This window comes from Eretmochelys imbricata, chromosome 2 (assembly GCF_965152235.1).
Source record: "Eretmochelys imbricata isolate rEreImb1 chromosome 2, rEreImb1.hap1, whole genome shotgun sequence".
In the NCBI taxonomy this organism is placed as follows: Eukaryota; Metazoa; Chordata; order Testudines; family Cheloniidae; genus Eretmochelys; species Eretmochelys imbricata.
In genome coordinates this window covers 214,382,037-214,407,072 of record NC_135573.1, presented here as the reverse complement: position 1 = coordinate 214,407,072, position 25,036 = coordinate 214,382,037, and the positions used below count along the sequence as shown (strand labels likewise).

The window sequence follows — 25,036 nt, the reverse complement described above, 5'->3', positions numbered from 1 at the left end:
ACTTTTACATTTCAAAGGTTTTAGATTATTTTATTTTTGTGAAGTGTCTCACAAAAGTATTTCTCATCCTGGCATGTTGCAGAGCTTGAGCCTCTATGAAAGATGCTGGCACCTTTTAGAATTTACCAAATGCTGACTATCTGTACCTCATTTTATGTTTCCTCATCTAGCAGCACTATGCAGAATTCAGTTTCAGTGTTAAGGAGGTAGCTTTGTTAAGTTTCTCTATTTAGAGGCTTTTACCTGAAAACCCTTAAAACTTCTGTGAGTGCTTAAAAATACAGGATGACGTACACAACGCAATGATGTCCTGTTGGATTAGATTACAATCGTGTTCTCAGCCTTTGAGAGACATGTTCTTACCTTATCTTTTCTGTTGGTCTCATCAAAACTGCTCATGTACTAACAATCTAACAAAAGTATGCATATTAACATGTGCTATAGTGTCAATCGGCAATAAAACACTCCAAGAAGTGTTGATTAAGATAGACTTTGAATGATTTTTGTAGTAGATATAGTTATGAAACTGTGATGACTTTTGTTTTTAACGTACTGCAGTTTTACATTTCTAGCATTTTCTCTGGGACTGATCCAAAACCCATTAACTTCAGTGAACTTTCGCTCAGACCTTGGTGTGCAGAGCTCAGCAGTAACTTTTATTCTCAGAATGTTGTGCAGAGTGCTAGGGAGGAAAGAAAGACAATGTGCTCTCTCTGGCAGAAAATTTATAATTTCTTCTTTCTTGTTTTGCTGTTTTCTTAAGTTAAATTAAAGGTCATTCCTACTGAAGGTATATGGCTGCTCTCTGTGTATGGAAAAACTTAACACTTTTAAAGGACATGAAACCAAAGACTGAGTGACTCTAATCACAAGAGGAATGTAATAACTGTGTGCTGCTCGAGTGTCTTATTGCTATTATGAAATGGAACTTATTCCCCCAAAATTAGGAAAACAGTTAGCTCTTTCCATTCATGGAGCTATGCCATGGTTATGACATAATTCGTAGCCAAGCAGAAAGTTCCAGTTGTGTCTATAACCATTTCATAACTCAATGTATAGGAAAACTGATACTAAATGAAGAATTTGCCAAGTTATGTTATTCATATATGTGCTCTCTTCTTGCAACAGTTTCCCCTCTGTATTTTTAAAAAGATCCAGGAACTTGGTCTTCAGTCAGGCACTGCTTTCTTCACCTTCTTTGGCATTTATTTCCTGAAGTGTGGGCACTTCTCTTCCTGTTTTCTCTTTTCTCTCCTATCACTATTACCCCATTACCTTATGTTTTATGCAGGTCATTTTCTGCTAATTTTGCAACTTTAAATTTACAACGATGAACCTTCAGGACGGTTCATTTGTGGAACTGTGAAGAATTTGAAAGAATAATGTTAAAGGGTTTGTGGTTCTATCTGAACTTCCTTTAATCCTTTGACAGCAGTTCTTAAACAGCTGCAGCTGTAAATGATAGTACAAGAAATAGTTGAGGGCCACATATTCCCCCTCCTGAGGGGGGAAAAAAACAAAACCAGGGAGAAATTCATGCGCAATACACTGTAGCTCTTGCTGCTGCAAAGACCCACTGCATGCACACCTAGGTCAATCAGATTTACTGGTGGCAGGGGGCATGGCCTGAAAGTCATTCATAGCCTGGAGATGCACAATACATGACACTAGAAACTGATCTCTCTCTCATATGCACTGTACCTCTAGCCCATTCCCTCAGAAAAGGCACCACAGCCATGAATCATATTACCTTTGGATCACCAAACCATTGTGACACACGTGACCTTCTCGCGAAGTCACAGGGTATGCAGAATAAGTTGATATTACTTAAGGCAGAGTTAATTTTTTTCACTTAAATTATGCAGGGAAATAGTTGTTCTTTAACTCTTCTCCCACCAGAATGGCACAATCTCTATTTTGTGTGCTATTCAGACTTTACCTATTTGGTACAGAATGGCTTTGGAAGGCTATATGGTGCCATGGGATCATATCATATACCTTGCCACCATGCAGGCCCCAACTTCTTGTTGCAGTTTCAGACCATCTTCCTGCCCTATATGTCATGTACTGGAGAAGGAGCATTTGAACCAGAGAACAGACACAAATATTGTGGCCAAGATTTTTTGAAAGTGACTACTGATTTTGGAAGCCTACATTTTTGGGTGCCCAACTTCAGACATTTCAAAGAGGACTGATTTTTAGAAAGTTCCCAGCACTTATTCTCTAAAAAATCACACCTCTAAATTTCTACCGTTGGAAACCAGAAACTCAGGTACCCAAATTCATTTTGAAAACGTTGATATTAATTCTATTATCTGTAATTCCAATAAGTGGGCTTCATTCTACCTTTTTACTTGAATTATCCTAAACTTTATGCATTTATATAGCTATGTAACAATGTTAAAATCTGCAGAGCAGGCTGATAAATATCTGAATTAAAGGCGGAAAAAGAGGATTCTTGATATTGGGGGAAAACCTTAATCCCAAATTTGTTTGTGAAGGGGAAAAATATCTTTCATATAATAGAGTATATTTTAGTTTCATCATTACAGACACATTTCTGAGGCATGATTCCAATATCTATTGCACTGGTTTTAAACTGGTATAATTCTATTAACTTCAGTGGAGTTACCCCTGACTGTAGCAACATAAGTGAGAATAGAATCAGGCCCTTACAGAGTCAGTTTTATTACTTCAGTTTTAACATTAAAAGCATCTCACACCAGACAGATTTTTGCTAACATCAAACACTGTATTTCACTGAAAGTGTGAATTACTTACGGCCTGGGTCTCAAACAGGTCCACATAAAAGCCCAGCATCAAGGTAAAATGTACTACTGCATAGACAGAAAGATATATTGGCAATTTGGGATTGAATGGAATCTCTTTTCCAGTGATCTACATGTATCAAAACAGATAACAGTCTTCATTAGTATTTCATGTTATCCTTTAGTACCTATGTTAATTGCAAATACCAAGTGATTAAGGGTCATATTTAACAGCACGTGACTAGTCACTTAGGAATATGGGAGAGAAAGGTAGAAGAGTGCTGTTATCAAAATATATACATAATCTATTGTGAGAAATAGAGTAAAATAAAGGTTTTTTTAAGTGCTACTTTATGCAAAACGTTTGAAAATTTATCTCAAATGAATGATGAAAACACCTTTGAAGTATAAAAGTCTATATATGTCTACTTTTTTATTCAAATATAAATGGAAAACACTGCTAAAACGTCCATTTCCTTAAGTCTCTGTTTCATTTCCCTCTTCTTTAATACTGCTAATTTAAGATAGTACAAGTAGAGTTTTTAACCTTGATCCAATAGCACTAATAGGGCAAGTAAATTATATGCAACTGAAAGCCTTCTATATATTCAATTTACCACTGGGATTTCCTCAGGAAGGCCGAGTCTAGGTTTTCCTGGTCCCCAACCTGGGCCTTTGAATATTACAGAGAGCTTATTACTGAATCCAGGTGTGGCCCAAAATGTGCTCCATATATAAGCCAAGTGACATAACTGCGAAGACATAAGTAATTGTCCATATTTATTAGTAAAAATAGCAATTTAGCAAAACATATACTTTACTCTGCTTTACCAAGGGGCTGATATTCAGAGGTTCTGAGAGTTCAAAATTCCAGTGAAAATGCAGAAATGTTTCACTAACAGTTCTGAAGAGAATCATCTAGGTGTAACTGTTTCTAGGTGTAAATGCCACTCATAAACCCCCATGTTTCACATCAGGGATCAGAATAATTTATTGGTAGAAGACTCTTTTCTGGGCAGGATGTGGATTTAAGTACCACAGCAGGACCCAGGCTCAGGGATCAGACTGCCATACAGTTATAAGGGGAACTGCTGCTTTAGAGACACTGGACCAAATTCTGTTCTGATTCTCATACTGTGCATCCCCATTATCTTTTAAATGAGATTTGAAACAAGTGGAAGGTAAACAACCTTTTGGGTTTTGTGAAAAGAGGCAAGGATAATTGTCATCCCTTAGCCAAACATCTTCCTCAATTAAACAGATTCTAATGTTCAAACTGTATCTCAGCTTTTATTGAGCACGTTTGCTGCTGCATTTACTGCCAACAGTAACATTAATTCGTGGTCTAATAAATCATTCTGGGATACCCTGAATATCAAAGGTAATGAATAGATATGTTAAAAACAAATTACATAAGATATTAGACTGGGGGATTGCTTTTAAAAGAGCAATATTTGAAGCAGATATACGTAACAAATAAAATACAGTTTGTATCATTACCATCTGCTCATAAAGAATGTTATCCTAGCTGAGCAGGGCAAAAGACTAATCATTACATGAACATAATTCATCCCTTTTATAAATCCACTGACTTCAGTGGCATCACAACATGAACAATTTTCACCCATTGCATTTTCACCACCAGTGTGTACAGCTGAACCCTTCATCCTTATGAGAACACTGAAATATACTACAGCAAGAAATGATAAGATAATAATTGAAATTTTCAGAAATATTTTATATGTAGTTTATATGAAATGGTTTAAACCACTGACATTTGCCAGATTACAGTACAACACTTCAAATAATTACAAAACAATCTATAGTACAGTATAGTTTGCCTCCAGTCTCTCAAAAATGTAAATTTCTTTTGAATAGAAGTTCATGTTAAAATATATAAGTTCAGTAAGAAAAAATGCATTACCTGGACCTTGAAAGGTTCAAATGTATTTATTGGGTGTGTTAGGCCATATATAACTTTATCATTTTCCGCCACAAATGTTCCTGGAAGGAGGAAAAATAATCAAGCTTAAGAGCATAAAACTTCCTGTTTGCAACATTAATTAACATTAGCAACAGCAATTTATTCCACTTACCAAAAATTCTATCCCAAATAATGAGGGTACCACCATAATTTTTGTCAATGCAGTAAGGATTTCTGCCTATAACAATAAAAAAAATTGAGTGCACTTATGAAAAATCTGTGAATTCTACAAACTTCAGCTGAAGTAGGAGTTTTTATTTTAAGAATGCTTTTCTTACCTACTAACTATAGGAGGTGGCTAACCTTCCACTGTTAACCAGCTATAACTTTTCTTATGCCTCACATCTGACTATTAAAATATAGCTCAGGGTAAAAACATATTCATCATTGTTGCAGCTTACATGAAGTCAATGGAATTATGCCTGGGGTGGATTTACCCCAACATGTATGTAGATACAAAAGTTAAAAAAACAAACAAACAGAAAAATCACCAAAAATGATCCAAATTGTAGCTAACAAGATATATGCCAAATATATACAAGATATGTACAATGATCTCATGAATGACTTCCTGGTGCCTCTATACACCTCCTATATTATAGGCCTGATCTCACACCCCACTTAAATCATGAGGAGTTCTGCTAATGACTTAACTGTGAGCAGGATCAACCTCTCTATCTCGTACAGGGCTCCACATCTTTAAGTTTTCCTCATGTGCAAGTAGTCCCATTAAAGCCAATGAGCTAAATTCTGCCCTCAGTTATCCCAACTGGATTACTCCAGTGAAGTCAATGGAGTTAGGCCTCGTGTGTACCTGACTAGACTCAGGGCGGATAGGCTCATTCTGGATTTATAGCAGTGAAAATGAGAATAGAATCTGTCACACTGGGACTGCCAATGCTCATGCAAATTTGCAGGATTGGACACTTACAGAACCCCACCCTTTTAAATGTCTATACAGTGCCATAAACACATAGCAATAATAAATAGTTACAACATCCCCTGTATATTTAGTTATATTTGAGCGTGGTTCAGATTAGTAAATTAAGTTTCACCATCTCCCTGTTATTGTTCTACTTATTATCTCTGCTCTTTTCAAGATACTCAGTGAATGACCTTTGGAAGTTACCCAGTGGATGAGGCAGGGGCACCTCTGGAGCCCCGCTTTATTCAGTGCATATTGCATAGAATCATAGAATATCAGGGTTGGAAGGGACCTCAGGAGGTCATCTAGTCCAATCCCCTGCTCAAAGCAGGGCCAATCCCCAACTAAATCATCCCAGCCAGGGCTTTGTCAAGCCTGACCTTAAAAACCTCAAAAGAAGGAGATTCCACCACCTCCCGAGGTAACGCATTCCAGTGTTTCACCACCCTCCTAGTGAAAAAGTTTTTCCTAATATCCAACCTAAACCTCCCCCACTGCAACTTGAGACCATTACTCCTTGTTCTGTCATCTGCTACCACTGAGAACAGTCTAGATCCATCCTCTTTGGAACCCCCTTTCAGGTAGTTGAAAGCAGCTATCAAATCCCCCCTCATTCTTCTTTTCCACAGACTAAACAATCCCAGTTCCCTCAGCCTCTCCTCATAAGTCATGTGTTCCAGTCCCCTAATAATTTTTGTTGGCCTCCGTTGGATGCTTTCCAATTTTTTCACATCCTTCTTGTAGTGTGGGGCCCAAAATTGGACACAGTACTCCAGATGAGGCCTCACCAAAGTCGAATAGAGGGGAACGATCACGTCCCTTGATCTGCTGGCAATGCCCCTACTTGTACAGCCCAAAATGCCATTGGCCTTCTTGGCAACAACGGCACACTGTTGACTCATATCCAGCTTCTCGTCCACTGTAACCCCTAGGTCCTTTTCTGCAGAACTGCTGCCTAGCCTAGTCTGTAGCGGTGCGTGGGATTCTTCCATCCTAAGTGCAGGACTCAGTCCCTAGTCTGTAGCGATGAATGGGATTCTTCCATCCTAAGTGCAGGACTCTGCACTTGTCCTTGTTGAACCTCATCACATTTCTTTTGGCCCAATCCTCTAATTTGTCTAGGTCCCTCTGTCTCCTTTCCCTACCCTCCAGCGTATCTATCTCTCCTCCCAGTTTAGTGTCATCTGCAAACTTGCTGAGGGTGCAGTCCGTACCATCCTCCAGATCATTAATGAAGATATTGAACAAAACCATCTCCAGGACCGACCCTTGGGGCAGTCCGCCTGATACCAGCTGCCGATTAGACATGGAGCCATTGATCACTACCCGTTGAGCCCAATGATCTAGCCAGCTTTCTATCCACCTTATAGTCCATTCATCGAGCCCACACTTCTTTAACTTGCTGGCAAAAATACTGTGGGAGACCGTGTCAAAAGCTTTGCTAAAGTCAAGAAATTTCCCTAAACTCTTCACTATGCCATTACATGAACCAATCTCATATGTATACTACAGCCTACTCTTACTCTGAATATTGATGAAAATTATGAAAAGAATAATATCAGTTGTATTGCATATGCGCAAAATGGGCTTTTCAATAATGCAGTGAAATGAAAACTGGAACAGCCAAATGCAGTTCTTCTAAAACAAGGCCAATTCTATACTGATATTGAGTGTTTGACTTTAAGGTGCAAGAACAGTTGAAAATGGGTTACCATATTTATTTATTTTTAACAATGGAGACAGAAGGATTTGCTATTCCCATCACACTTCTTATATTTACAAACGCTGAATTGTTTTGCACAAACTGTCCACAGTAATTCACATTTGGACAGAGATCAAATCTGAAAAATTTCAGTCTGAGATGTAAATGTTTTGAAGTTATAACTCACTGATAACAAAAGGTTATAACAAAAATCCTTAAGAAAACTTAGAGTGATCATTACTGTTCCTTCTCTAATGTTTTTTTTTTTTAAACACCAGTCACATTTCCTCCTTTCTGTACCTTTTAAATAGAATATAAACAATGACAGTAAGAAAACAAACAATGGAAAATCAGATAACATGGCATTACTTACCATGGTGAACTCTGTGGTGACTGGGAGTATTAAGAATCAGCTCCAGAGGTCCAAGGTTGTTAACTACCTTTAAACAAAATTATCTTGTAAATAAATTGGCATGGACTCAATCAAAATCAAGCAAAAAGAGGAGGAAAAGTTGGAGGAGGGGAAACACCTAAGGAAGCTCAATTTCCCTTACAAGAGAACTACGTCTGGAAAGGTTTTTACACAAAGGAACACTGTATAAGTTAACATAACTTTCTAAAACTGTTATATTCTATTGTCAACTACTACATAATAGGATTTTTTATGACACTTGTGTATAGTAAAATCACCATAACGCAAACTACAATTGGGATTGTTTTCTATGCTTAATCGTTTAATATATAAAATAAATTGCTGGCATATCTAAATTTTATTACATTGCTCATGATTCCATAGGGCTCTAGTCATACACTTGCTACCTGTTCATGTAGCTTTTGTCACCTGAGCCCCGCAGAGACTAAATATAATTATAGTCTAGGCTGCAAAATCACCTCCATTAGAGTCTGTTCCAGAAACGCTCACTCCCAAAAGTAAACCTACTCATCTTCGGAGGAGAATGTATCAGTCTTCAAAGCACATTCCAAAATAATACCTGTTTTCCAGGACCGATCATTTGACATTGTGATTACTTGCCATTAGCAAAGAAAAAAAGAAAAAAAAAACAAATCCACCAAGTAAAGCTTCCTAGAACCTAGGAAATGTGAAGAGAAGAATCTGTCCTGTTGTCCTCTACGGATGTTTTCTGTGTGAATCTAATTACTGTATTTCAGGCTTAAACACTACAATGATCGGTGCTCTGTAATATCTTCATAATGATGGAGTTGATAGATTTCAGATAAGATAGGGAGGCAGGCAGTCATTGCCCATGAGAGTAGATACCCTCATTTCAATGGGTCTAGCTGGGTAAGGTTTGCATGTAAGGTTACAGGATCAGCCCCTTAAACTTGAAGGCACCCCTATTCTGCTTATAGAGTCTGTACCTGTGTAAGTGAAGATAAAATTCTGCTCAAAATGCATCAACTGAAGCTTTTGCAGACAGATTTCATCCTCCATCAGGAGGAAGTCCACATGGGAAGAAGAGAATCATTTTATATTTATTGGTCTGTCCCTGGCTGAATATACGGTGTAAAAATAAACACCAACGAAAACTGCTGGTGGCCAGTGAAGAGATTGGGTGTGGTGTACAGCCAAATTAAAGCAGTATGGAAATTGGCAGATTGGTTCAGGTGCAGAACGCTCTAACTTTACTGGTTTTTATCTGTCACAGCCTCCCCCCTCCCACAGGTGTGAGGGGAAAGTTCTGCACATGAAGGCTGGAATACTAAAGTGTATTTTATATTTATATTCACAAGCCAAGGACAACATAAGCAGGCACATGTGAATTTCCAAATGCTGTCTCCAAATAATTTCAAGCCTGAAAAGACCACCTAAGGGTGAGAAACAATTCATCATTCAGGCTAGCTCTGTTTCCATCCTCTCTCAAGCAGCAAATCCCACTGTTTCAAACTATGTGAGAACTGACCACTAAATTAATATAATCTGAGTCAAAGAATTGGCTTGAGCTTCAGTCCAACACCTGAAAGATAACTGATTTATCTACTAGACCACACCTAACTATGACCCACTTAGTTTCAATATGATTTTAACTAAATATTTAAATATATATAGTTTTAAGCCAAACTTAGAGTACCGTACTGGGGAGCACAATGCAATGGGTTAGCAGTTTCAACTCTCAGTCTACAAGTAGGTTGTAACAAGTCATTGACAAAGTGGATACCTTTGTTTGATTTAATTGATTAAATTGGTACACAAAAATTGCTAATAAAATTTATCCTCTGAAAGGTTGTACTGTATCTAAGTGTGCTGAAGTAACACTCCATGTCTTCTGCCTCCCAGGGAATCTCAGGAATATGAGTAACATTTTAAATAAATACATATGACTAATGTTAATGAGAGTATTTTCTTTGGAAAACGCAATCTCTCATGATAATAACCCCAAGCTGTAGAACAGTCTTTCTTGAGCAATGACATTTGCAAGTTTGCATTGTTAATGATTAATGCTCAACCACATTCACCTCTACTGCAGAGAAACAGTAGTGACACACTGATGAAAATATTCTCTAAGATTGCAATCACAAGTGTTCTATTTTCAACCTGAAAAGCTCTTGAAGATTTGCAGACCCCGACCTAACAAATGCCTGACATGTTGAAAGCAGCAAAACATAAACCCAAGTTTCTGCCAAGATACAACAAAAATACATTTTCACCTAATATCTAGAAGTAAAACTATACTAATTTTAGAAACTTCATTTGCTTTAAGTGATATTTCTACCTCTTTTGTGAATTCTTACTAAATATTAAAATTACAATTACTTTATAAATATTATCCTTGTGTACACTCTCGGACTCTATTCCAGAGGAAAAACAGACATCTGGAAAGCTCATTTTTCAAGGTTTCTGCAGTCGTGCATGGCAAAGAAGCCACACATTTTTGCTGAATTGGATTCTAAGAGTCAAATCTTGCCATCCTTACTCAGGCAAAACTCCCAGGGGCAGATTCTTGGGTGGAGTAAACTGTTTAGTTACGGAGCTTTGATAATTTACACAGTCTGAGGATCTGACTTCCCCTTCACCAAATGAGGTCAAGGGGAGTTTCACTTCAGTGAGGATAAAAGGATTTAACTGTACAAGAATAAACGCGCAACAACCTTAAACATGAACACATCAAGTTATAATGATCTCCTCAAAAATGAAGAGCTAGCAGGCGAAAAACAGGAGAGGAGGAGTATGTGAACCAGTAGCAGTTACTTCACCTGTACAGCAGGGGTAGTGTAATGTCTCTTTAGCAAAACCTTCAGCTCCTAGCACAGACATATTGCCACATCCTGATTCTGTACAGTTATGCCCCTTGTAAGATATTGATTGCTATTGGTAATATCAGTGGCAATAATCCCTTGTTCTCGTGTTATGGCTCTACCCTGCTGTAAAGGTAAAACTGTTGCTCTATCCCAAACACTAGAGTTGTCTGAAACTTTAAATAAAAAGATTTTTATTTTCAAAAAATGGCCTTTTAAAATAATTTTTTTTTCACAAATAATGGCCACAGTCTTGTTTTTCCACAAAAAACATCATTCCTGTTCAAAACATTTTTTTTTAATTTAAAGTGTTACCATAATGGTTATCATTTTTTTTCATTTACCATAAATAGGATTTTCAGTAAACAAAAGATTTCAATATTGTTGTAGCCATGTTGGTCCAAGGCTATTAGAGAGACGAGGTGGGTGAGGTCATATCTTTTATTGGAGCACCTTCTGTTGGTGAGAGAGACAAGCTTTCAAGCTTACACAGAGCTGAAGAAGAGCTGTGTGTAAACTCTAAAGCTTGTCTCTCTCATCAACAGAAGGTGTTCCAATAAAAGATATGACCTCATCCACTTTGTCTCTCTAAAAGATTTCAATAACATTTAAGAATTTTATTTAAAAATTTACTTTTTTTAAATGGTCTCTTTCAAACACTTTGAATTCAAATTTGGATTTTTTTTGTGAAAATAGATTTTCATTTTTCAATCTGCTCTATCAGTCATAAATGGAACAACCAGAATTTGCTGCAAAATTTTGTATTATTTAAGAGGAAAATGTTTTCCCATGAAAGAACTTTTTTTAAAAAACACTTGTAAGGAAAAAAGGATGGATGCAGCACAAGCCATTTTTCTGGTCTTCGATCTCTGCCTTTGAAAATTCATAATTTCTAAGTATCAAAAGATTAGATGGTACTAAAAAGAAACTTAAGGATGTAGGATATGGGGGAGAGACAGTATGTGTGCACACACGTGTGTGAGAGAGTGTATGCAAGTGTGAGTGAGTGTATATAAAACATGCCAGCTCATACGTAAGGATGTATATATAAAACAAGCCTGTTCTCTGCAACATCCTTTTGCAGCTACTTTGGAAATGCAGCAAAACAATAGCTATTACTACTATGTTAAATAAAGTCCAATATGTTGTCCAACTGTGACCTCATTTTGAACAAAATGGCTGTTTTCCTATGCCTGTGTTTGCCTTCTATACACCTACTGTTCTAAATCAAGTCCTGTCTCCAATTTATCCTCCCTGAAGTAGCACACCATGTGCACCTCAACTCCCCTATCCGCGACCCATACATGAACTGCGGGATTCCAATAGAAGTCCATTTTGCTTGTTGAATTGTTTGTTTTTTAAAAACCCACAGCCACAGAAAAGTCTTATTTGACAGTCCTCTTGCAAATGGACTTTAGAAATAAACTGCTTATGAGCCAAATGGACAGGTATCTTAAATATGCCATTTACAAAAGCTCCATTCAGAATTCTTCACAAAACATGTATTCTGAATCTGATTTCTTTTTAACAAACAGAGAACCTCTCCTTGCTTAGCCATTGCTACACAATGTAATAGAATTACAATGAATATACTTTAAAGTAATTCCCCAACACCAGTTTAATACATTTGACAGGTTCCAAGCTGTATCCTCAGAAATTCCTTCCATGTATTACAAATCAAAATGTATTGGCAATGAAATAAAGCTTTGGTACATAACTGGAAATATATAATTTTTATATAGGAACATATTTATATAAAGATGTTTCCTTTGTGACAGCAAAACGTAGAGTGGAGGAAAAGAACATAAATGCAGCAACCTCTCTTGTGGCATGTAAGCACCTCCATTTGCGGTCTCAAGGTTTGTCAGCACCAAGGGAAATCTTTATTGCCTGGTACCTGCACCACTTCAATGCAGTTCTTGTTTAAATAATGAGAAAAAATCGTGACATGAAATCCAAGGGAAACTTTACATCTTGTGTAACAACTCCTCCTGTCACCACTACAACATGAATCTTTATTTCAGCTCTATTTCGACATGAATGTAGAAAAGAATGTAGACTGAGTAAAACAGGCAATGTTACAGTAAAACCATTTGTGAGAAAAGGAAATTTTTCACCATAAGTCCAGGAGAGACTGCTTATAACTCAGTGATGGTTCAATTACCCCAGCATTACTGACCTACAGACAGCAGAGGTCAAATTCATCTTTGGTTCAATGCCACTGCTGTCAGTGAAATTACACCATGGATGAATTTGAACCTAGGATTAGCTCATTTGCTGGTCTAGCTGATACTCAAGCACTTATTACTATCAATTTCCTCACAGAAATCAAGATGATGAGGATTATTATTATTATTTGTAGATGAATTTACATTTAAGACCATCTGGTGAGGAAACGTTAAAATAAAAAAAATAATTGCATTCCCCACTAACACTGTTGTGTTAATTCAAGACAACACACCCATGTATTTATACAGATGGCCTTGGTGACCATATTTGCCATGTGAAATCTCTACAGGGAAGCTAGGGAAAGGCAGAACTCCTAGGATATGCGCTCGTCTGCCCAGTTTCACACTTTGAAATCCTCGGCAAACCCTGATTTATACACCGCCAACTGTTTTCCTATCTGATTAGGCAGTTTTCTACTCCAGTAAGCATGTAATATGGAGGTAGCCAAATTTCCACACTGAGGAGTGAAAAAACAATATTTATAGTTTGGAAATAAAACAAGTTGAAGGAATCAGGCCTGTTGGGATCATAAAGAGTTTCATAGGGGGTGAATTTCTGATAAATCTGTATTGTAGAAGGAGGTGAAAGCCTAGCTTTAATGGATAGTCAGGCTTAGGGTATGTTTATATAATAAACACACAGGCTTCAGAAATGTGTTTATAATAAATTATCTTGAAGGCAGATTGTTGTCACTCATAGTTGTTTTACCTCTGAACCAGGAGGTCAAGGTTTGAATCAAGTTGGCATCTGATGTGAATATTTCAGTTAACACTTTCAATAGAGGATTCTACTTCTCTTTGGAAAAAATTACTAATCCAGCCTTCTCTTAAGGGCAGATGAGCGTGTAGGTGGGTGTGTGTTATTTCAATCAATATGACCAACTAAAATGGCAGAAAACCTACATTAATTGGTCATTTTAAGTGGAGCAACTAAAGGAGAGAGTGAGCCCATGAGAACAGTTGTTTTTTACAGTACTACTATTTGAAGTTAAATGTTTCAAACAAACTCCACGAGAACTTGTGCTAGGCAGCTTGCTTACCCCTCCTCAGCTTAATGAGCACGTCACATGTAATGTGAAAGATGTACTTGATCAGACTTATTGGCTTTATGTACACTCAAGAAAGTGTGGCATTCCAATATGACTGGGTGCTCTAGACATCTCTGACTCAGTTTAAAATCACCCACATCTGACTAAGGTTCCAACCTAACTAAAGTGCAGTCCTTTGCACTTTGTATTTCTGCGTGGCACAGTATAACCTGGGACTTGCATTGGCAGCCCATTATAAAGAGAGTGCCCTTTAAGTTCCTTATTTGGACTTAAAACCCTAACTAATATAAGCACAGTCTCCTTGAAGGCTAGCTTGTGTCTCATGGCAAGAACTAAGATTGCCTCATAAAACTATAACAAGAGGACAAAAGGTGGAGTTTTTCTGGCAAGGACAAGACCCTCTACCTTTCTCTCCCATGCTATAGCTGTTGTAGCCACAACAGCAGAAAATCTTTACCTGCAGTGGAAAAGCAATGTTTTTTTAGTTACTTTCACAGTTTTATGTGGACAGATGGTTGTTTTATTTATCATATCCTGAGAAATGAGTTACTGGTGATTTGTTTTGTTGCATCCAGGATTTATTGAAATGTGTTGCCATTTTCATGAAGTAATGGTGTTAATTATATTTGGCCAGGCATCTAAACGACATTTGGAGATGGACACCAAGCTTTCTGAAAGTCATTAATGATTTTGGGAGACTCTGTTTTTGGGTGACCAGCTGGAGACACCTTAAAGAAGCTGGATTTTAAGAAACTGTTGAGTACTTCCCTCTGACAGTCAGGGCCCTCTTAAGATTTCTCAAGTTGGGCACCTGAAAACTGAGAGCACCAAAATCCCTAGTCACTTTTGAAATTCTTGGCCCCTAGAAGTGAACGTGGCAGATTTTGTAAGGAGCTGAGCATTTGCAACACCGTTCACCATAATGTGATTGACAGGTGCTCAACACTTCTCAGAATTTGTCCGATAGTTATGACTTATTATTATTACACTTCCTTCTCTGACTGCATAATTTTTGTACACAATAAGAAGCACACACATTTTACTACTCTCAATGACCCAGGCGTCATTGCCCCGAATCACCTGATAGTACAGTAAGCAAAAGGAAGATGAAAAGCACCCAGATGTTAATGGAGCCACTCCACTTCACGGAGGTCTCTATATAGAAAATTAGCATAACATTATAGTGCTGAATTTAGTGTATACTGATGTCAGGATTTCTTCACAGAGCCTGTTGCTGTCCCTCTTATCTCTTTCACTGGTTACTGCGGTAATTAAAAAAAAAAAAAACTGAATTCAAGAGACCAAACTACAAACCCCGGTAAAAGAAAATATGTTCCCACATTAATTACATTGTACATTGTCAGTCTAACTTTACTCTCATTCAGCTCAAAACCAGAGTCAATTTTTGAAAAAAGGCTTTCATTAGAATTGGTTGGAAATTTCCAGTTGTTTTACCACAGGGACTTCGGAACATTTTTAGTTTTCTGGGGGTTTTTTTGTTTTTCTACCATAAACTGAAAATTTTTAAAAATGCTTTTTTGACAAGCAAATAAATTTTAGTTTTAGCTTTTCTTCCGCTGGCTTTTTCACCCCTTTAACGTCCCTCTTTTCCATTTTTTCCTACTTTTTTTTCCCCAAGAGCAAACTGGATAGAGCAAAAAGGGAGAGAAGGGAGGAGGGCAGGAGAAAAGTAAGAAATAAATAAATAAAACAAAACCAAAAAACCCAACAGTTCTTGATAAATTTTAGTAGTTTGAAAAATGATAAATTTCCATTTTCATCATTTTTCCAGTTTGTTGAAAAATCACAGAAATTCAAATAAAATTAAAAATTTTATATATGAAAAACAACTATTTTTTTCTCCAAAATATTTAAAATGGAAAATTTTCACCCATTCTCGCTTACAGTTAAGGATCTCTCTTTTCCAGCAGAAAAATAATTAGAAAAGAAAAAGATCAATTAGAGAAATTCTGCCAGTTCCACTATTTTTGAAAGAGGCCATGAGTGAGCGTCATTATGATAAATATAACATTTCCCTCTCCGGGAGGGAGAAAGCAGACAGCTCCTGACATCTCCTCATATCTCTGGACTGATCAGGAGCACACATTACATTGGTTTTTTTAAATTCTTTTTTCCGTATTAAAAATATAAGCTGTCGATTTGCTGTGACTGTCTGATGTGGCTGGGGTCTCTAAATATAAAATTGTACAATGTCAGTGGGACTTGATTTTTATTCTGTGAGCTTAGCATTTCTTTATACAATTTGATGCTGGGCAAGCAAGGATTAAAAAATCAGCAAACTGGGTGACCTGTAAGCAACTCTTAAGGACATATCAAAAGGGTATTGCAGTGGTAAAGGGAGCCATTTCTTGTAGATAGTTATCAAAGCCATGTTAAGTAGCCTAGAATCTTTAACCCATTTGCCGTTATTGTTAGAGAATCAAGGAGTAAGTGCTAAATGCATCTATGCTTACCTGCATCCTATTAGAAATCTAACAATGTGATCTAATTAGCTTGTAGACACTAAATCCTGTTCCCATCTTATAATGCTTTAATACTTTATTCTATAGACTTGGAGATCAGAAGGGGAAATTATCATTTAGATGGAACTTGTGGTATAATAATATTACTGTCCTCATCTCTCCTCGAAACTTGTAATTCCACATAGTAAACCACCTGTGAACTATCTTGGTAGTTTGAATGGCCCATTGAAAAGAGATCACAAAATGTCCGCTCACTTTTATCAAAGTCCACGTGTAGAGTGGCCTGTCAGAGCCCAGCCTTCTTCAACAATAAAAGAGAAGCCTCAGGCCTGATCCTTTCATCTTAGGTCCGCTTAAATTTTAACAGGGAAGATCTAAGCCATAGGACAGAGGTCTTCAAGTAGTTACCTGAGTTATCCTGGAACTCTTATGGAAAAAAACTCTAACAAACGCTACACCTGAACTGCCTATTGGACTATAACCAATTGAATTGATTCCAGAGAGACTTTACAAGCCAGCAGATATAACATCACTGCTATGACCCTGATCTATGAACACTGAAAGTCATCTATATATATTGATCTTTTAACCATTTATAACTTACTTCTTTCTTTTTCCTTTTATTCATAAATCTTAGATTTAGTTATTAAGGATTGGTTATAAGCGTGTATTTGGGTAAGATCTGACATACTGTACTCCCCACATTACTGGGGAGTAATGTGCTTGATACTTCAGGATTGGAAAAACTTGATTTACCGTGAATAGGGTTTTAATAACGTCTCACTATGTTAGACTTTGTTGTCTAGATGGGAGCCAATGGCTGGAATACCTAAAGGACACTGTGTTTGGCTTCTTGTTAACCACTGTGATATGAAAGAAGCTCTTTTGTTACTGGCTTGGTGAATCTAATTATAGAATAAACCACCAGTTTGAAGGATTGTCTGCACTATTTCTTGCAGTCTGTCCTGAGTGTGGCATTCTCAGTATGATCCATCCAGGCACCAAGCTCACAATGGTAATTAGTTTAATGTGTACTTGTTTGTTAAAGTAATTTCCTGATGTTTTAAAAGATTGCACGAAACAACACAATTCCAAAATATTTACAGCAACTACAGTGCGATGTGGCCTATTTATAAGAGGCCCAGTTAAAGTTGAATCAATAAGGGTGAGAGAGGTACAACTTAAAACATCAAACTACAATAATGTTAATGTTTTCAGGCTCTACATGACAGATACCATTAAATTATTCCAGTCTTAGTGACATTCTTTGTCTACATCTGGTTTCTGTTGGGCATACCAAACAGAACTAGGCACACCTATTTGCAGGACTTTCTTGTCCCAGGTCTTCAATTGTGGAGAAACAGGGACTTTCCCCCCTGCTAAAGGAACTAACTTATTGAGACTAGACAAGAAGGAGAGCTCTCTTTACTAATTGTTCACCACTTGAGCTCCATATCTCCCATTAATAGCTAAATTTTACTCTCATACAATCTTGATTACACAAAAGTTATCAGATTGATCCTTGGAATTTATCAATCTCTTTACTAATACTAAAATGTGTGGCCTTTTCAGGTGACAGAGGGACTGTCAAGTTAACAATGATATCTAAAATGTCCTTACAAATAACACTTTAGATTATTGTATGCAGTGTTGTTGCAGCTATATTGGCCCCAGGATATTAGAAAGAAAAGGTGAATGAGGTAATATTTTTTATTGGACCAACTTCAGCTGTTGACAGAGACAAGCTTTCAAGCTACAGAGATATTACCTCACCCATGTTGTTACTTTAGATTATTTTTCACTGTTTATATTGTACTTACTTTTTGCATTTTGCATAGTTCTCAACTTGCACAATAAAACAGCCTAGTCAATTTCCCTTTTGTTTTTAGTCAGATTCATTCAATACCACTTGAAGGCCACATACCTGTGAAGATTTATGCACATGCTTAACTTTACTCACTGTCGGCAGTACCATTAAATTCACTGGGACAAACCATAGTGCATAAAGTTAAGACTTGTCTACACTTGAAAGTTAGTTTGGATTAAGGAAGGGTGTGAATTAAAAGTGCAATAGGTATTCCTGACGAGCTCCATGTGTGGACAAGCCCTAAGGCACATGCATAAGCCTTTGCAAGTTCACACCCTCAGATTCTTACCTACTAGCACAGAACTTCAATGTTGGGACTGCAAACATGGCTGGGGAATTTTTATTATTATTTCACAGGAAATATTTTTTTAAATGGAAACATGTGTGTTAGCCTAATGTTTTGTCAAAGCTATTTTTGTTTTTATTTATTTATTTAGCAAACGCATTTCTGGACCAATCTGACCTGATGGTATTCCATTAAGAAACTGATTACTTAAAACAATACTTCAGAAATGAATTATTAGTTATATACATGTCTGTTCATGCAATCATTCTGCATACAAAACTTCCATTGACTTCAGTGGGAGTATTAAAGACAGAGTGGATAAGGGATGTATAAATATGAAAAATAAAATTCACAAAGAAATACTGAAGTGATCACGTTGACTGGGATCTAGGGATCAATAAATGAGTAATTTTTCTAATAACCAATGTTTTGTTACTGTTTTTCCATATGCTATTGCTGCCTTCCGAGTCAGATGTTATGATTCTTTTATGTGCTGACATTAGATCTGTGTCCCAAATAGGTTTCCTGAGATGATATAAGCAATATCTGTTTGCCTTAAACATACACCTCTCTCTCTCACACATGCCTACAGGCCGTGCCTTACCACACCTTCTCCCCTCTGCCCAAAGACAGCACATGCAGAAATACTATGGAATAATCTATTGGAGATTTTAAGGGAGTCATAGCTATTCCCTTTGGCTGCAGCTCATTTGGTGTATTCATAGGTGCAAACATCGGCTACAATTTGGCCCCTGGAGAAAAGAAAAGCATTAGAAGACATACAGTAGAGAACAATGCTACAGTGCCAGGCAGGTGGCTAGATGTCCTGAAAAAAAATCAGTTTTACAGAACAAATTTGAGTAGTGAAAAATATCAGCAAAATACAAAATATTTTAATTTGGAAATGTCCCTGTGATGCTTTATGGGAGTTATAATTTAGGTGCTTCATGCTCCCATTCTCCTCCATAAGCCTTGGTTGAACTGCATTTCCCACAAAGCACCACGGTCTCCCCCCTTGGAGAGGTCATGCTTCATGGGAGTCCCTGGGAATGATGCATCATAGGAGACACAGTCCAGTTGCGTGGTGTGGCCGTTCAGGGACAGTGGAGACATGAGGTGCCTCAACTTCAACTCCCATGAGACACTGCAGCAGCATTTCCAAATCAAAACATTTTGTTTTTTTGACCTAAATATTTCAGTTTGGGGCTGAAAGCGTTCAGTTTTCAGGTAATCATTTTTTCAACAAAAGGCAAAATTTTGTGCAGAAAGCAAATACTTTTCCCAAAATAAAACTGGTTAGTCAATTTTCCGATGAAAAACAGTTTTGACAGAAAATTTTCAACTAGCCCTACTGATCAATCCATTTCTAATTTCTATCAGTCTATGATTACATTTGTAATCATCATTGTTGAACGACCCTAGACTCATCTGCCACTCTGCGGGCTTTGTGCAAGGGTCTTACACAGTCACAACTCCTTCCCTGCTTCCCCTCTCCCCCCGCAGCTCCAAGGCAGGAAGACATTAATAGATTCACAGATTCCATGACAAGAAGGGACTACTGTGATCATCTTGTCTGACCTCCTGTATAACACAGGCCATAGAACTTCCTCAAAATAATTCCTACATCACATCATTTACAAAAATATCCAATCTTGATTTAAAAATGGTCAGTGATGGATAATGCACCACTACCCTTGGTAAATTGTTCCAATGGTTAATTACTCTCACTGTTATTCCCATTCCGAATATGTCTAGCTTCAGCTTCCAGCCATTGGATTGTGTTAGACTTTCTCTGCTAGACTGATGAGCCCATTATTAAATATTTGTTCCCCATATAGATATAGATACTTATAGACTTGCATATAGATACTTGCAGACTGTAATCAGACTGTAAACCCTTAACCTTCTCTCTGTTAATTTACAACTGGCAAATACCAGTAGCAGATTCCTTCCATGGCAGCTGGCACAGGGCAGAGTCAAGACCCTTGCCATGCGTGGGCCTCTCTCCACCCACCTAAAGCTAGTAGCAATGGCCCCATACGCTTTCATTTCCCCCCTTATGCAGACCAATGATGCAAGAAGACAGCACAGAGGACTAAGAGACGCCTTAGGCAATTTTACTTCCATGCGTGGCTGTGTGGAGCAACTCACAATCTTTCCCCAAATTAGCAAATTAAGCAGAAACTAATGCATGTCAAAGATCAAACAGGCAAAGAATAATGTGTCACCACAATTACTATTAACAGGGATTAGTTCAGTTGCTGCTTTCCAAATACCATTTGACATCCATGGAGTTACAGCTAAACCCACAGAAACTAGCTTCTGCATTCCACAGTCAGGTTATAAACAGGACTAATTTATTGGCTCAATTAAAGGCATAATGGAAAGATATAGTTTAATGTGAACCTTGTGAATCACCTGTGAAAATAAACTGAAATAAAGTAATTCTGCCTCTTAGTAGCTGGACTGAAACATTTTGTGGCTATTGAAAAGTTATATTTTAATGCTTTTGGACCAAGGTAATTTTGTTTTACTCTCTTCGTTTCAGGTGAGAATGGTTTAATTGGATAGGCATTTCTACCAATTCATTAAGGACTGAATCTTAGTCCTACTGAATAAGTTTCTCCATTGGACTTAAATGGAGCTAGACTGGGCCCTTTTTTTCCCTTGACTCATTTTACCTTATGCAGCATTACAAAAATGTATTTTCATTCTTTCAGCATTTGTCTTTTACATGAGTTAATGAATACTGGTTTAAACACACTATTATGAGATTTATTTCAGAATCCTAGGAATGTGAGTGCCATCTATCTATTACAAAGGGCTTCTTTGGGGACTTTCTGATAGCATTTCAGACAAGCATGCGTACGTGATTTAACCTTGCAATAGAGATAACCCTCCGTAAAGAGATTCTTGTAATGGAAGTACACAATTGAATATAAATATATAGTTCACATCTGTCACAGAGCAACATCTGAATAAAATTACCTCCATTTCTGCCACTGTAACACCTGCACCTTTTCTTTAGAAACAGCAGGAATCCTTTATTCATTGTAACAGCCCATTAGGATTCTGGTATGAGGTTGTTGTTTTTTATTGTAACTAGCAGAACAGTTTAGTATAGTCTTCAGATTTATAATGCTTAAAAAACTGTAGGTATTTTACATAAAAGGTCAAATGTAAGTGCCTACCTACTAGGTTGGAGGAATATGGACAGGGAATCTGAGGGCTGAGCTAGTCCAATTGGGATGCAAAGAGTGGACATTTTTAACCCTCGGGACTTTGTATGTTGTTGTCACAAAAATACATGAGCTGTGTGATTTACACTAAAATAGATCCGTTTGCTCTTCTGGTTGAAAAGCTGGTCAGAAACTAGGACTACAGATAAAGTTGAAAGTTATGATGTTGAAAGCAACCTCATTTATCATGTGATGTAATAATGGAAAGACTAAGTTCAAGTTGGGGGAAGGGTTGGAGTTTGCTCCAGACTGAGCTATAAACGTTTGCTCCAGACTGAAACGTGGCACACAAAGTCTCAGTGCAGAAGGATCTCTTCTCTATCTTTTTTTAAATGACTGAATTTGAAAAAATAGACATTTAATTCTCAGCAAGTTATACAAAAAAACCTCCATCACAAGTCAGTTTCCTTCCTCTCTCCTATTACTCAAAAATCATTTCAGTTTTGTTTGTTTGTTTGACTAAATTTGAAATGGTTTGTCCTTAGTGCACAACCTGTACTAATATTAAGTGCATAACCTAAACTGATCTTTCAAAATTGTGGAACAAAACAGTATCAACAGAGTGGGCATATTTTGTTTTTCTTAAGGAGAAACATAATGTGTACGAACAAGAATTTTAAAATTAAGATTTCATAGTATTTTTCTCCGTGTCTACTTAGGGCCTAATCCTGCCTTTGCAGACATTTATGCGTAATGTCTCTAAAAGAAAACTTTGGACTTGATAGGGAAGTGCTCTACATTGGAGAACTGAACTGTTACAATTTGCACTGGTGGAACAGCAGTGGTGTATTAAGAGTACAATAGCCCTGTAGTTTCATGTGTATATGTGATTCCACACCGGACTCCTTCCAACCACTACAGTAGAACTGCATGGGGATTACTTATCCCACAGTTCCCGGTATGGCTACTTGCAGCAGGTGCTTTACAGGACCATAGCTGGCAACAATATTAGGCCCTGACTTTGTATTGAGAGGCCTGTACTCTCATTAGGCTCTGCATTCAGATGCAAAACCATGAAATGGGGCTCTGCAAGGACACACGTCTGTTCATAGAGTTCTTATTGCAGTATCTGGACCTAAATTCATACAATATAATAAATCTTCTCATATAATTATATTCTATGTAAGATAATTAGAATGGGCAAAAAAAAACAATTTTTCATGAAGATTCATGAAAATTATGTATAAAATATAAAAAAAATCAAACAAAAATAAATCATCTCTAATAGTTAATATTTATCACTAGTTAAGTCTATTATAACAGTTGTCACATAATTCAATATAGCAGGTAAAATACAAATAGTTTAACAAATTATTGGATACAATTTCCTTCCTAATTGTTCGTAATTGGCTGCCAGCCCCATTGGTTTAATCCAATATTGCTTCCAGTTGTGTCTGCTCTGGATGAAGATACGTGCATGTAGCCCCAGGAACTCTGCCTTTGCAACCCACTGGTGTGTGTGTGTATTTACAGATCCCACCCACTCCATGCCTGATCCTCAGAGGATACAAATCTGCTCCAGCTTCACCTGGAGAGCCTTGGACTTTTAGTTCAAGCCATAGCAGCTCATGCTTTTGGCTCTGGAGATCCCTGGTTCAATCCCCAGTTTGTCAGACACAAAGGTGGCTGTCACACCTTCATATTGTCTCTGCAGAGGCTGCCGAGGTCATTCCTCTTCCTCAGATCAAATGTAGCCGTGGCACTCAGGAACATATTACAGTGAGCAATGACACGTGTGGGTGTCAGTGCTTGAGAAAGAGAGCAAATTGTTCTTTATTTCGGGGGATGGTTTGTTAAATGTTTTTCCTGTGAAGTTTCTTGTTTTTCAAAATATACAAAATACTTCTTTTTGTTTCTTTACGAGGATCCAGAGACAGGCACGGCACTGTAATACAGCAACGGGAGAACCAGCTGAACTGTTGCAGCTGCCACCCTTGTCCTCGTTCTCTAGACGAGCGCTGCAATGGTGCAGACTGACACAGCAGTGGCTGACCCCATGTTTAGCTTTTCTCAGTACAGTACCAACAATGGCTGAAAACCTCTGCACATTTGGTAGTAATTCTGTGGGTGTAACTGGCATCATAAGGGTTTTGCAAGACCAAAGTTCTCTAGCACAGACAAGCATAGACATAAAGCTCCCTCAGCTCTGGTCAATGTCAGGGAAAATTCAGAGCACTCCAAGCCTCACAGAAATAGCACCTGGCAGGATCGTGCCCATAGTGCGCGTTCACAGCAATTACACCAACATTTTAACAATATTGTCAGTTATAAATGAAAGCGACAATAGCCCACTGGTTTCTGCATTTTGCCCTCCCTTTTCCTGTCTTGTCTGTTAAGGTGTTCAGGTGAGGGACTGTGTTTGTCTATTGCCTAGCATAACAGGGCTACGAACAAAGCTGATACTAAATGTAATACATGTTACTAATTATTAATAATTATTAACAGTATTAATAATATATACATTAAACAGATCCAAGTATAAGAACTGTGACCATTCCAAAGGACGAACTAATTTTCTAGTGTCTCAATAATCTACTAATAAGGGGTCTAATTATTAATTAAGAGTGAAATTCACTCCTGTGCAGAGTGCCAACATGAGGCCAATGCACCATATAAATCCTTCTTAAATCCTATTAAGGGTTTAAGGGCTTAGTGGGACGTAAGTGATGCACAGACCTCTCCATTTCACTTTAAGTGCTTAAGAAACAAAATGCACCACAAGTACTGAGCCATGTGACTAATACAGTTCTATGGAATGCTGGCACTTCGCAGAATGCTTCTGCGCGGCCATCAGCAGGAAAGTAGTATATCATATTCTTTCACTGACAATGTAACAGCAACAACTTACCAATGGCCCATCCCATGCACTTCAAGTAAACATAGTCTAACGTTAATCCTACACATGATCATGACACATTGCCAAAGATGAGTGACAACGGCACAACAAAAGGCAGCATAACCAAAGAACTGAAGTTGATGGCAGAGACAATCAACAGCTCAACAGGGCAGTGTGCTACGTGCTACACATATGTGACACAGGAAAGGGGGGGGTGAGAAAACCTGGATTTGTGCTGGAAATGGCCCACCTTGATTATCATACACATTGTAAAGAGAGTGGCCACTTTGGATGGGCTATTACCAGCAGGAGAGTGAGTTTGTGGGGGGGGGCGGGGGCAGAGGGTGAGAAAACCTGGATTTATGCTGGAAATGGCCCAACTTGATTATCATACACATTGTAAGGAGAGTGATC

The 25,036-nt window shown here is 37.7% G+C and overlaps 1 protein-coding gene across 1 annotated transcript in view; it reads right to left on the bottom strand.

Annotated features, from left to right (window-relative positions):
- AGMO (alkylglycerol monooxygenase) overlaps positions 1-25,036 on the bottom strand; it is a 277,979-nt gene that overhangs the window by 144,483 nt on the left and 108,460 nt on the right. The window contains exons 6-10 of the mRNA XM_077809367.1: positions 7,753-7,819; positions 4,865-4,930; positions 4,693-4,772; positions 3,386-3,520; positions 2,782-2,898 (exon numbers count right to left, since the gene is read on the bottom strand). Of these exons, the coding sequence (XP_077665493.1) occupies positions 2,782-2,898; positions 3,386-3,520; positions 4,693-4,772; positions 4,865-4,930; positions 7,753-7,819 (465 nt within the window). The remainder of the gene's footprint in view (positions 1-2,781; positions 2,899-3,385; positions 3,521-4,692; positions 4,773-4,864; positions 4,931-7,752; positions 7,820-25,036) is intronic.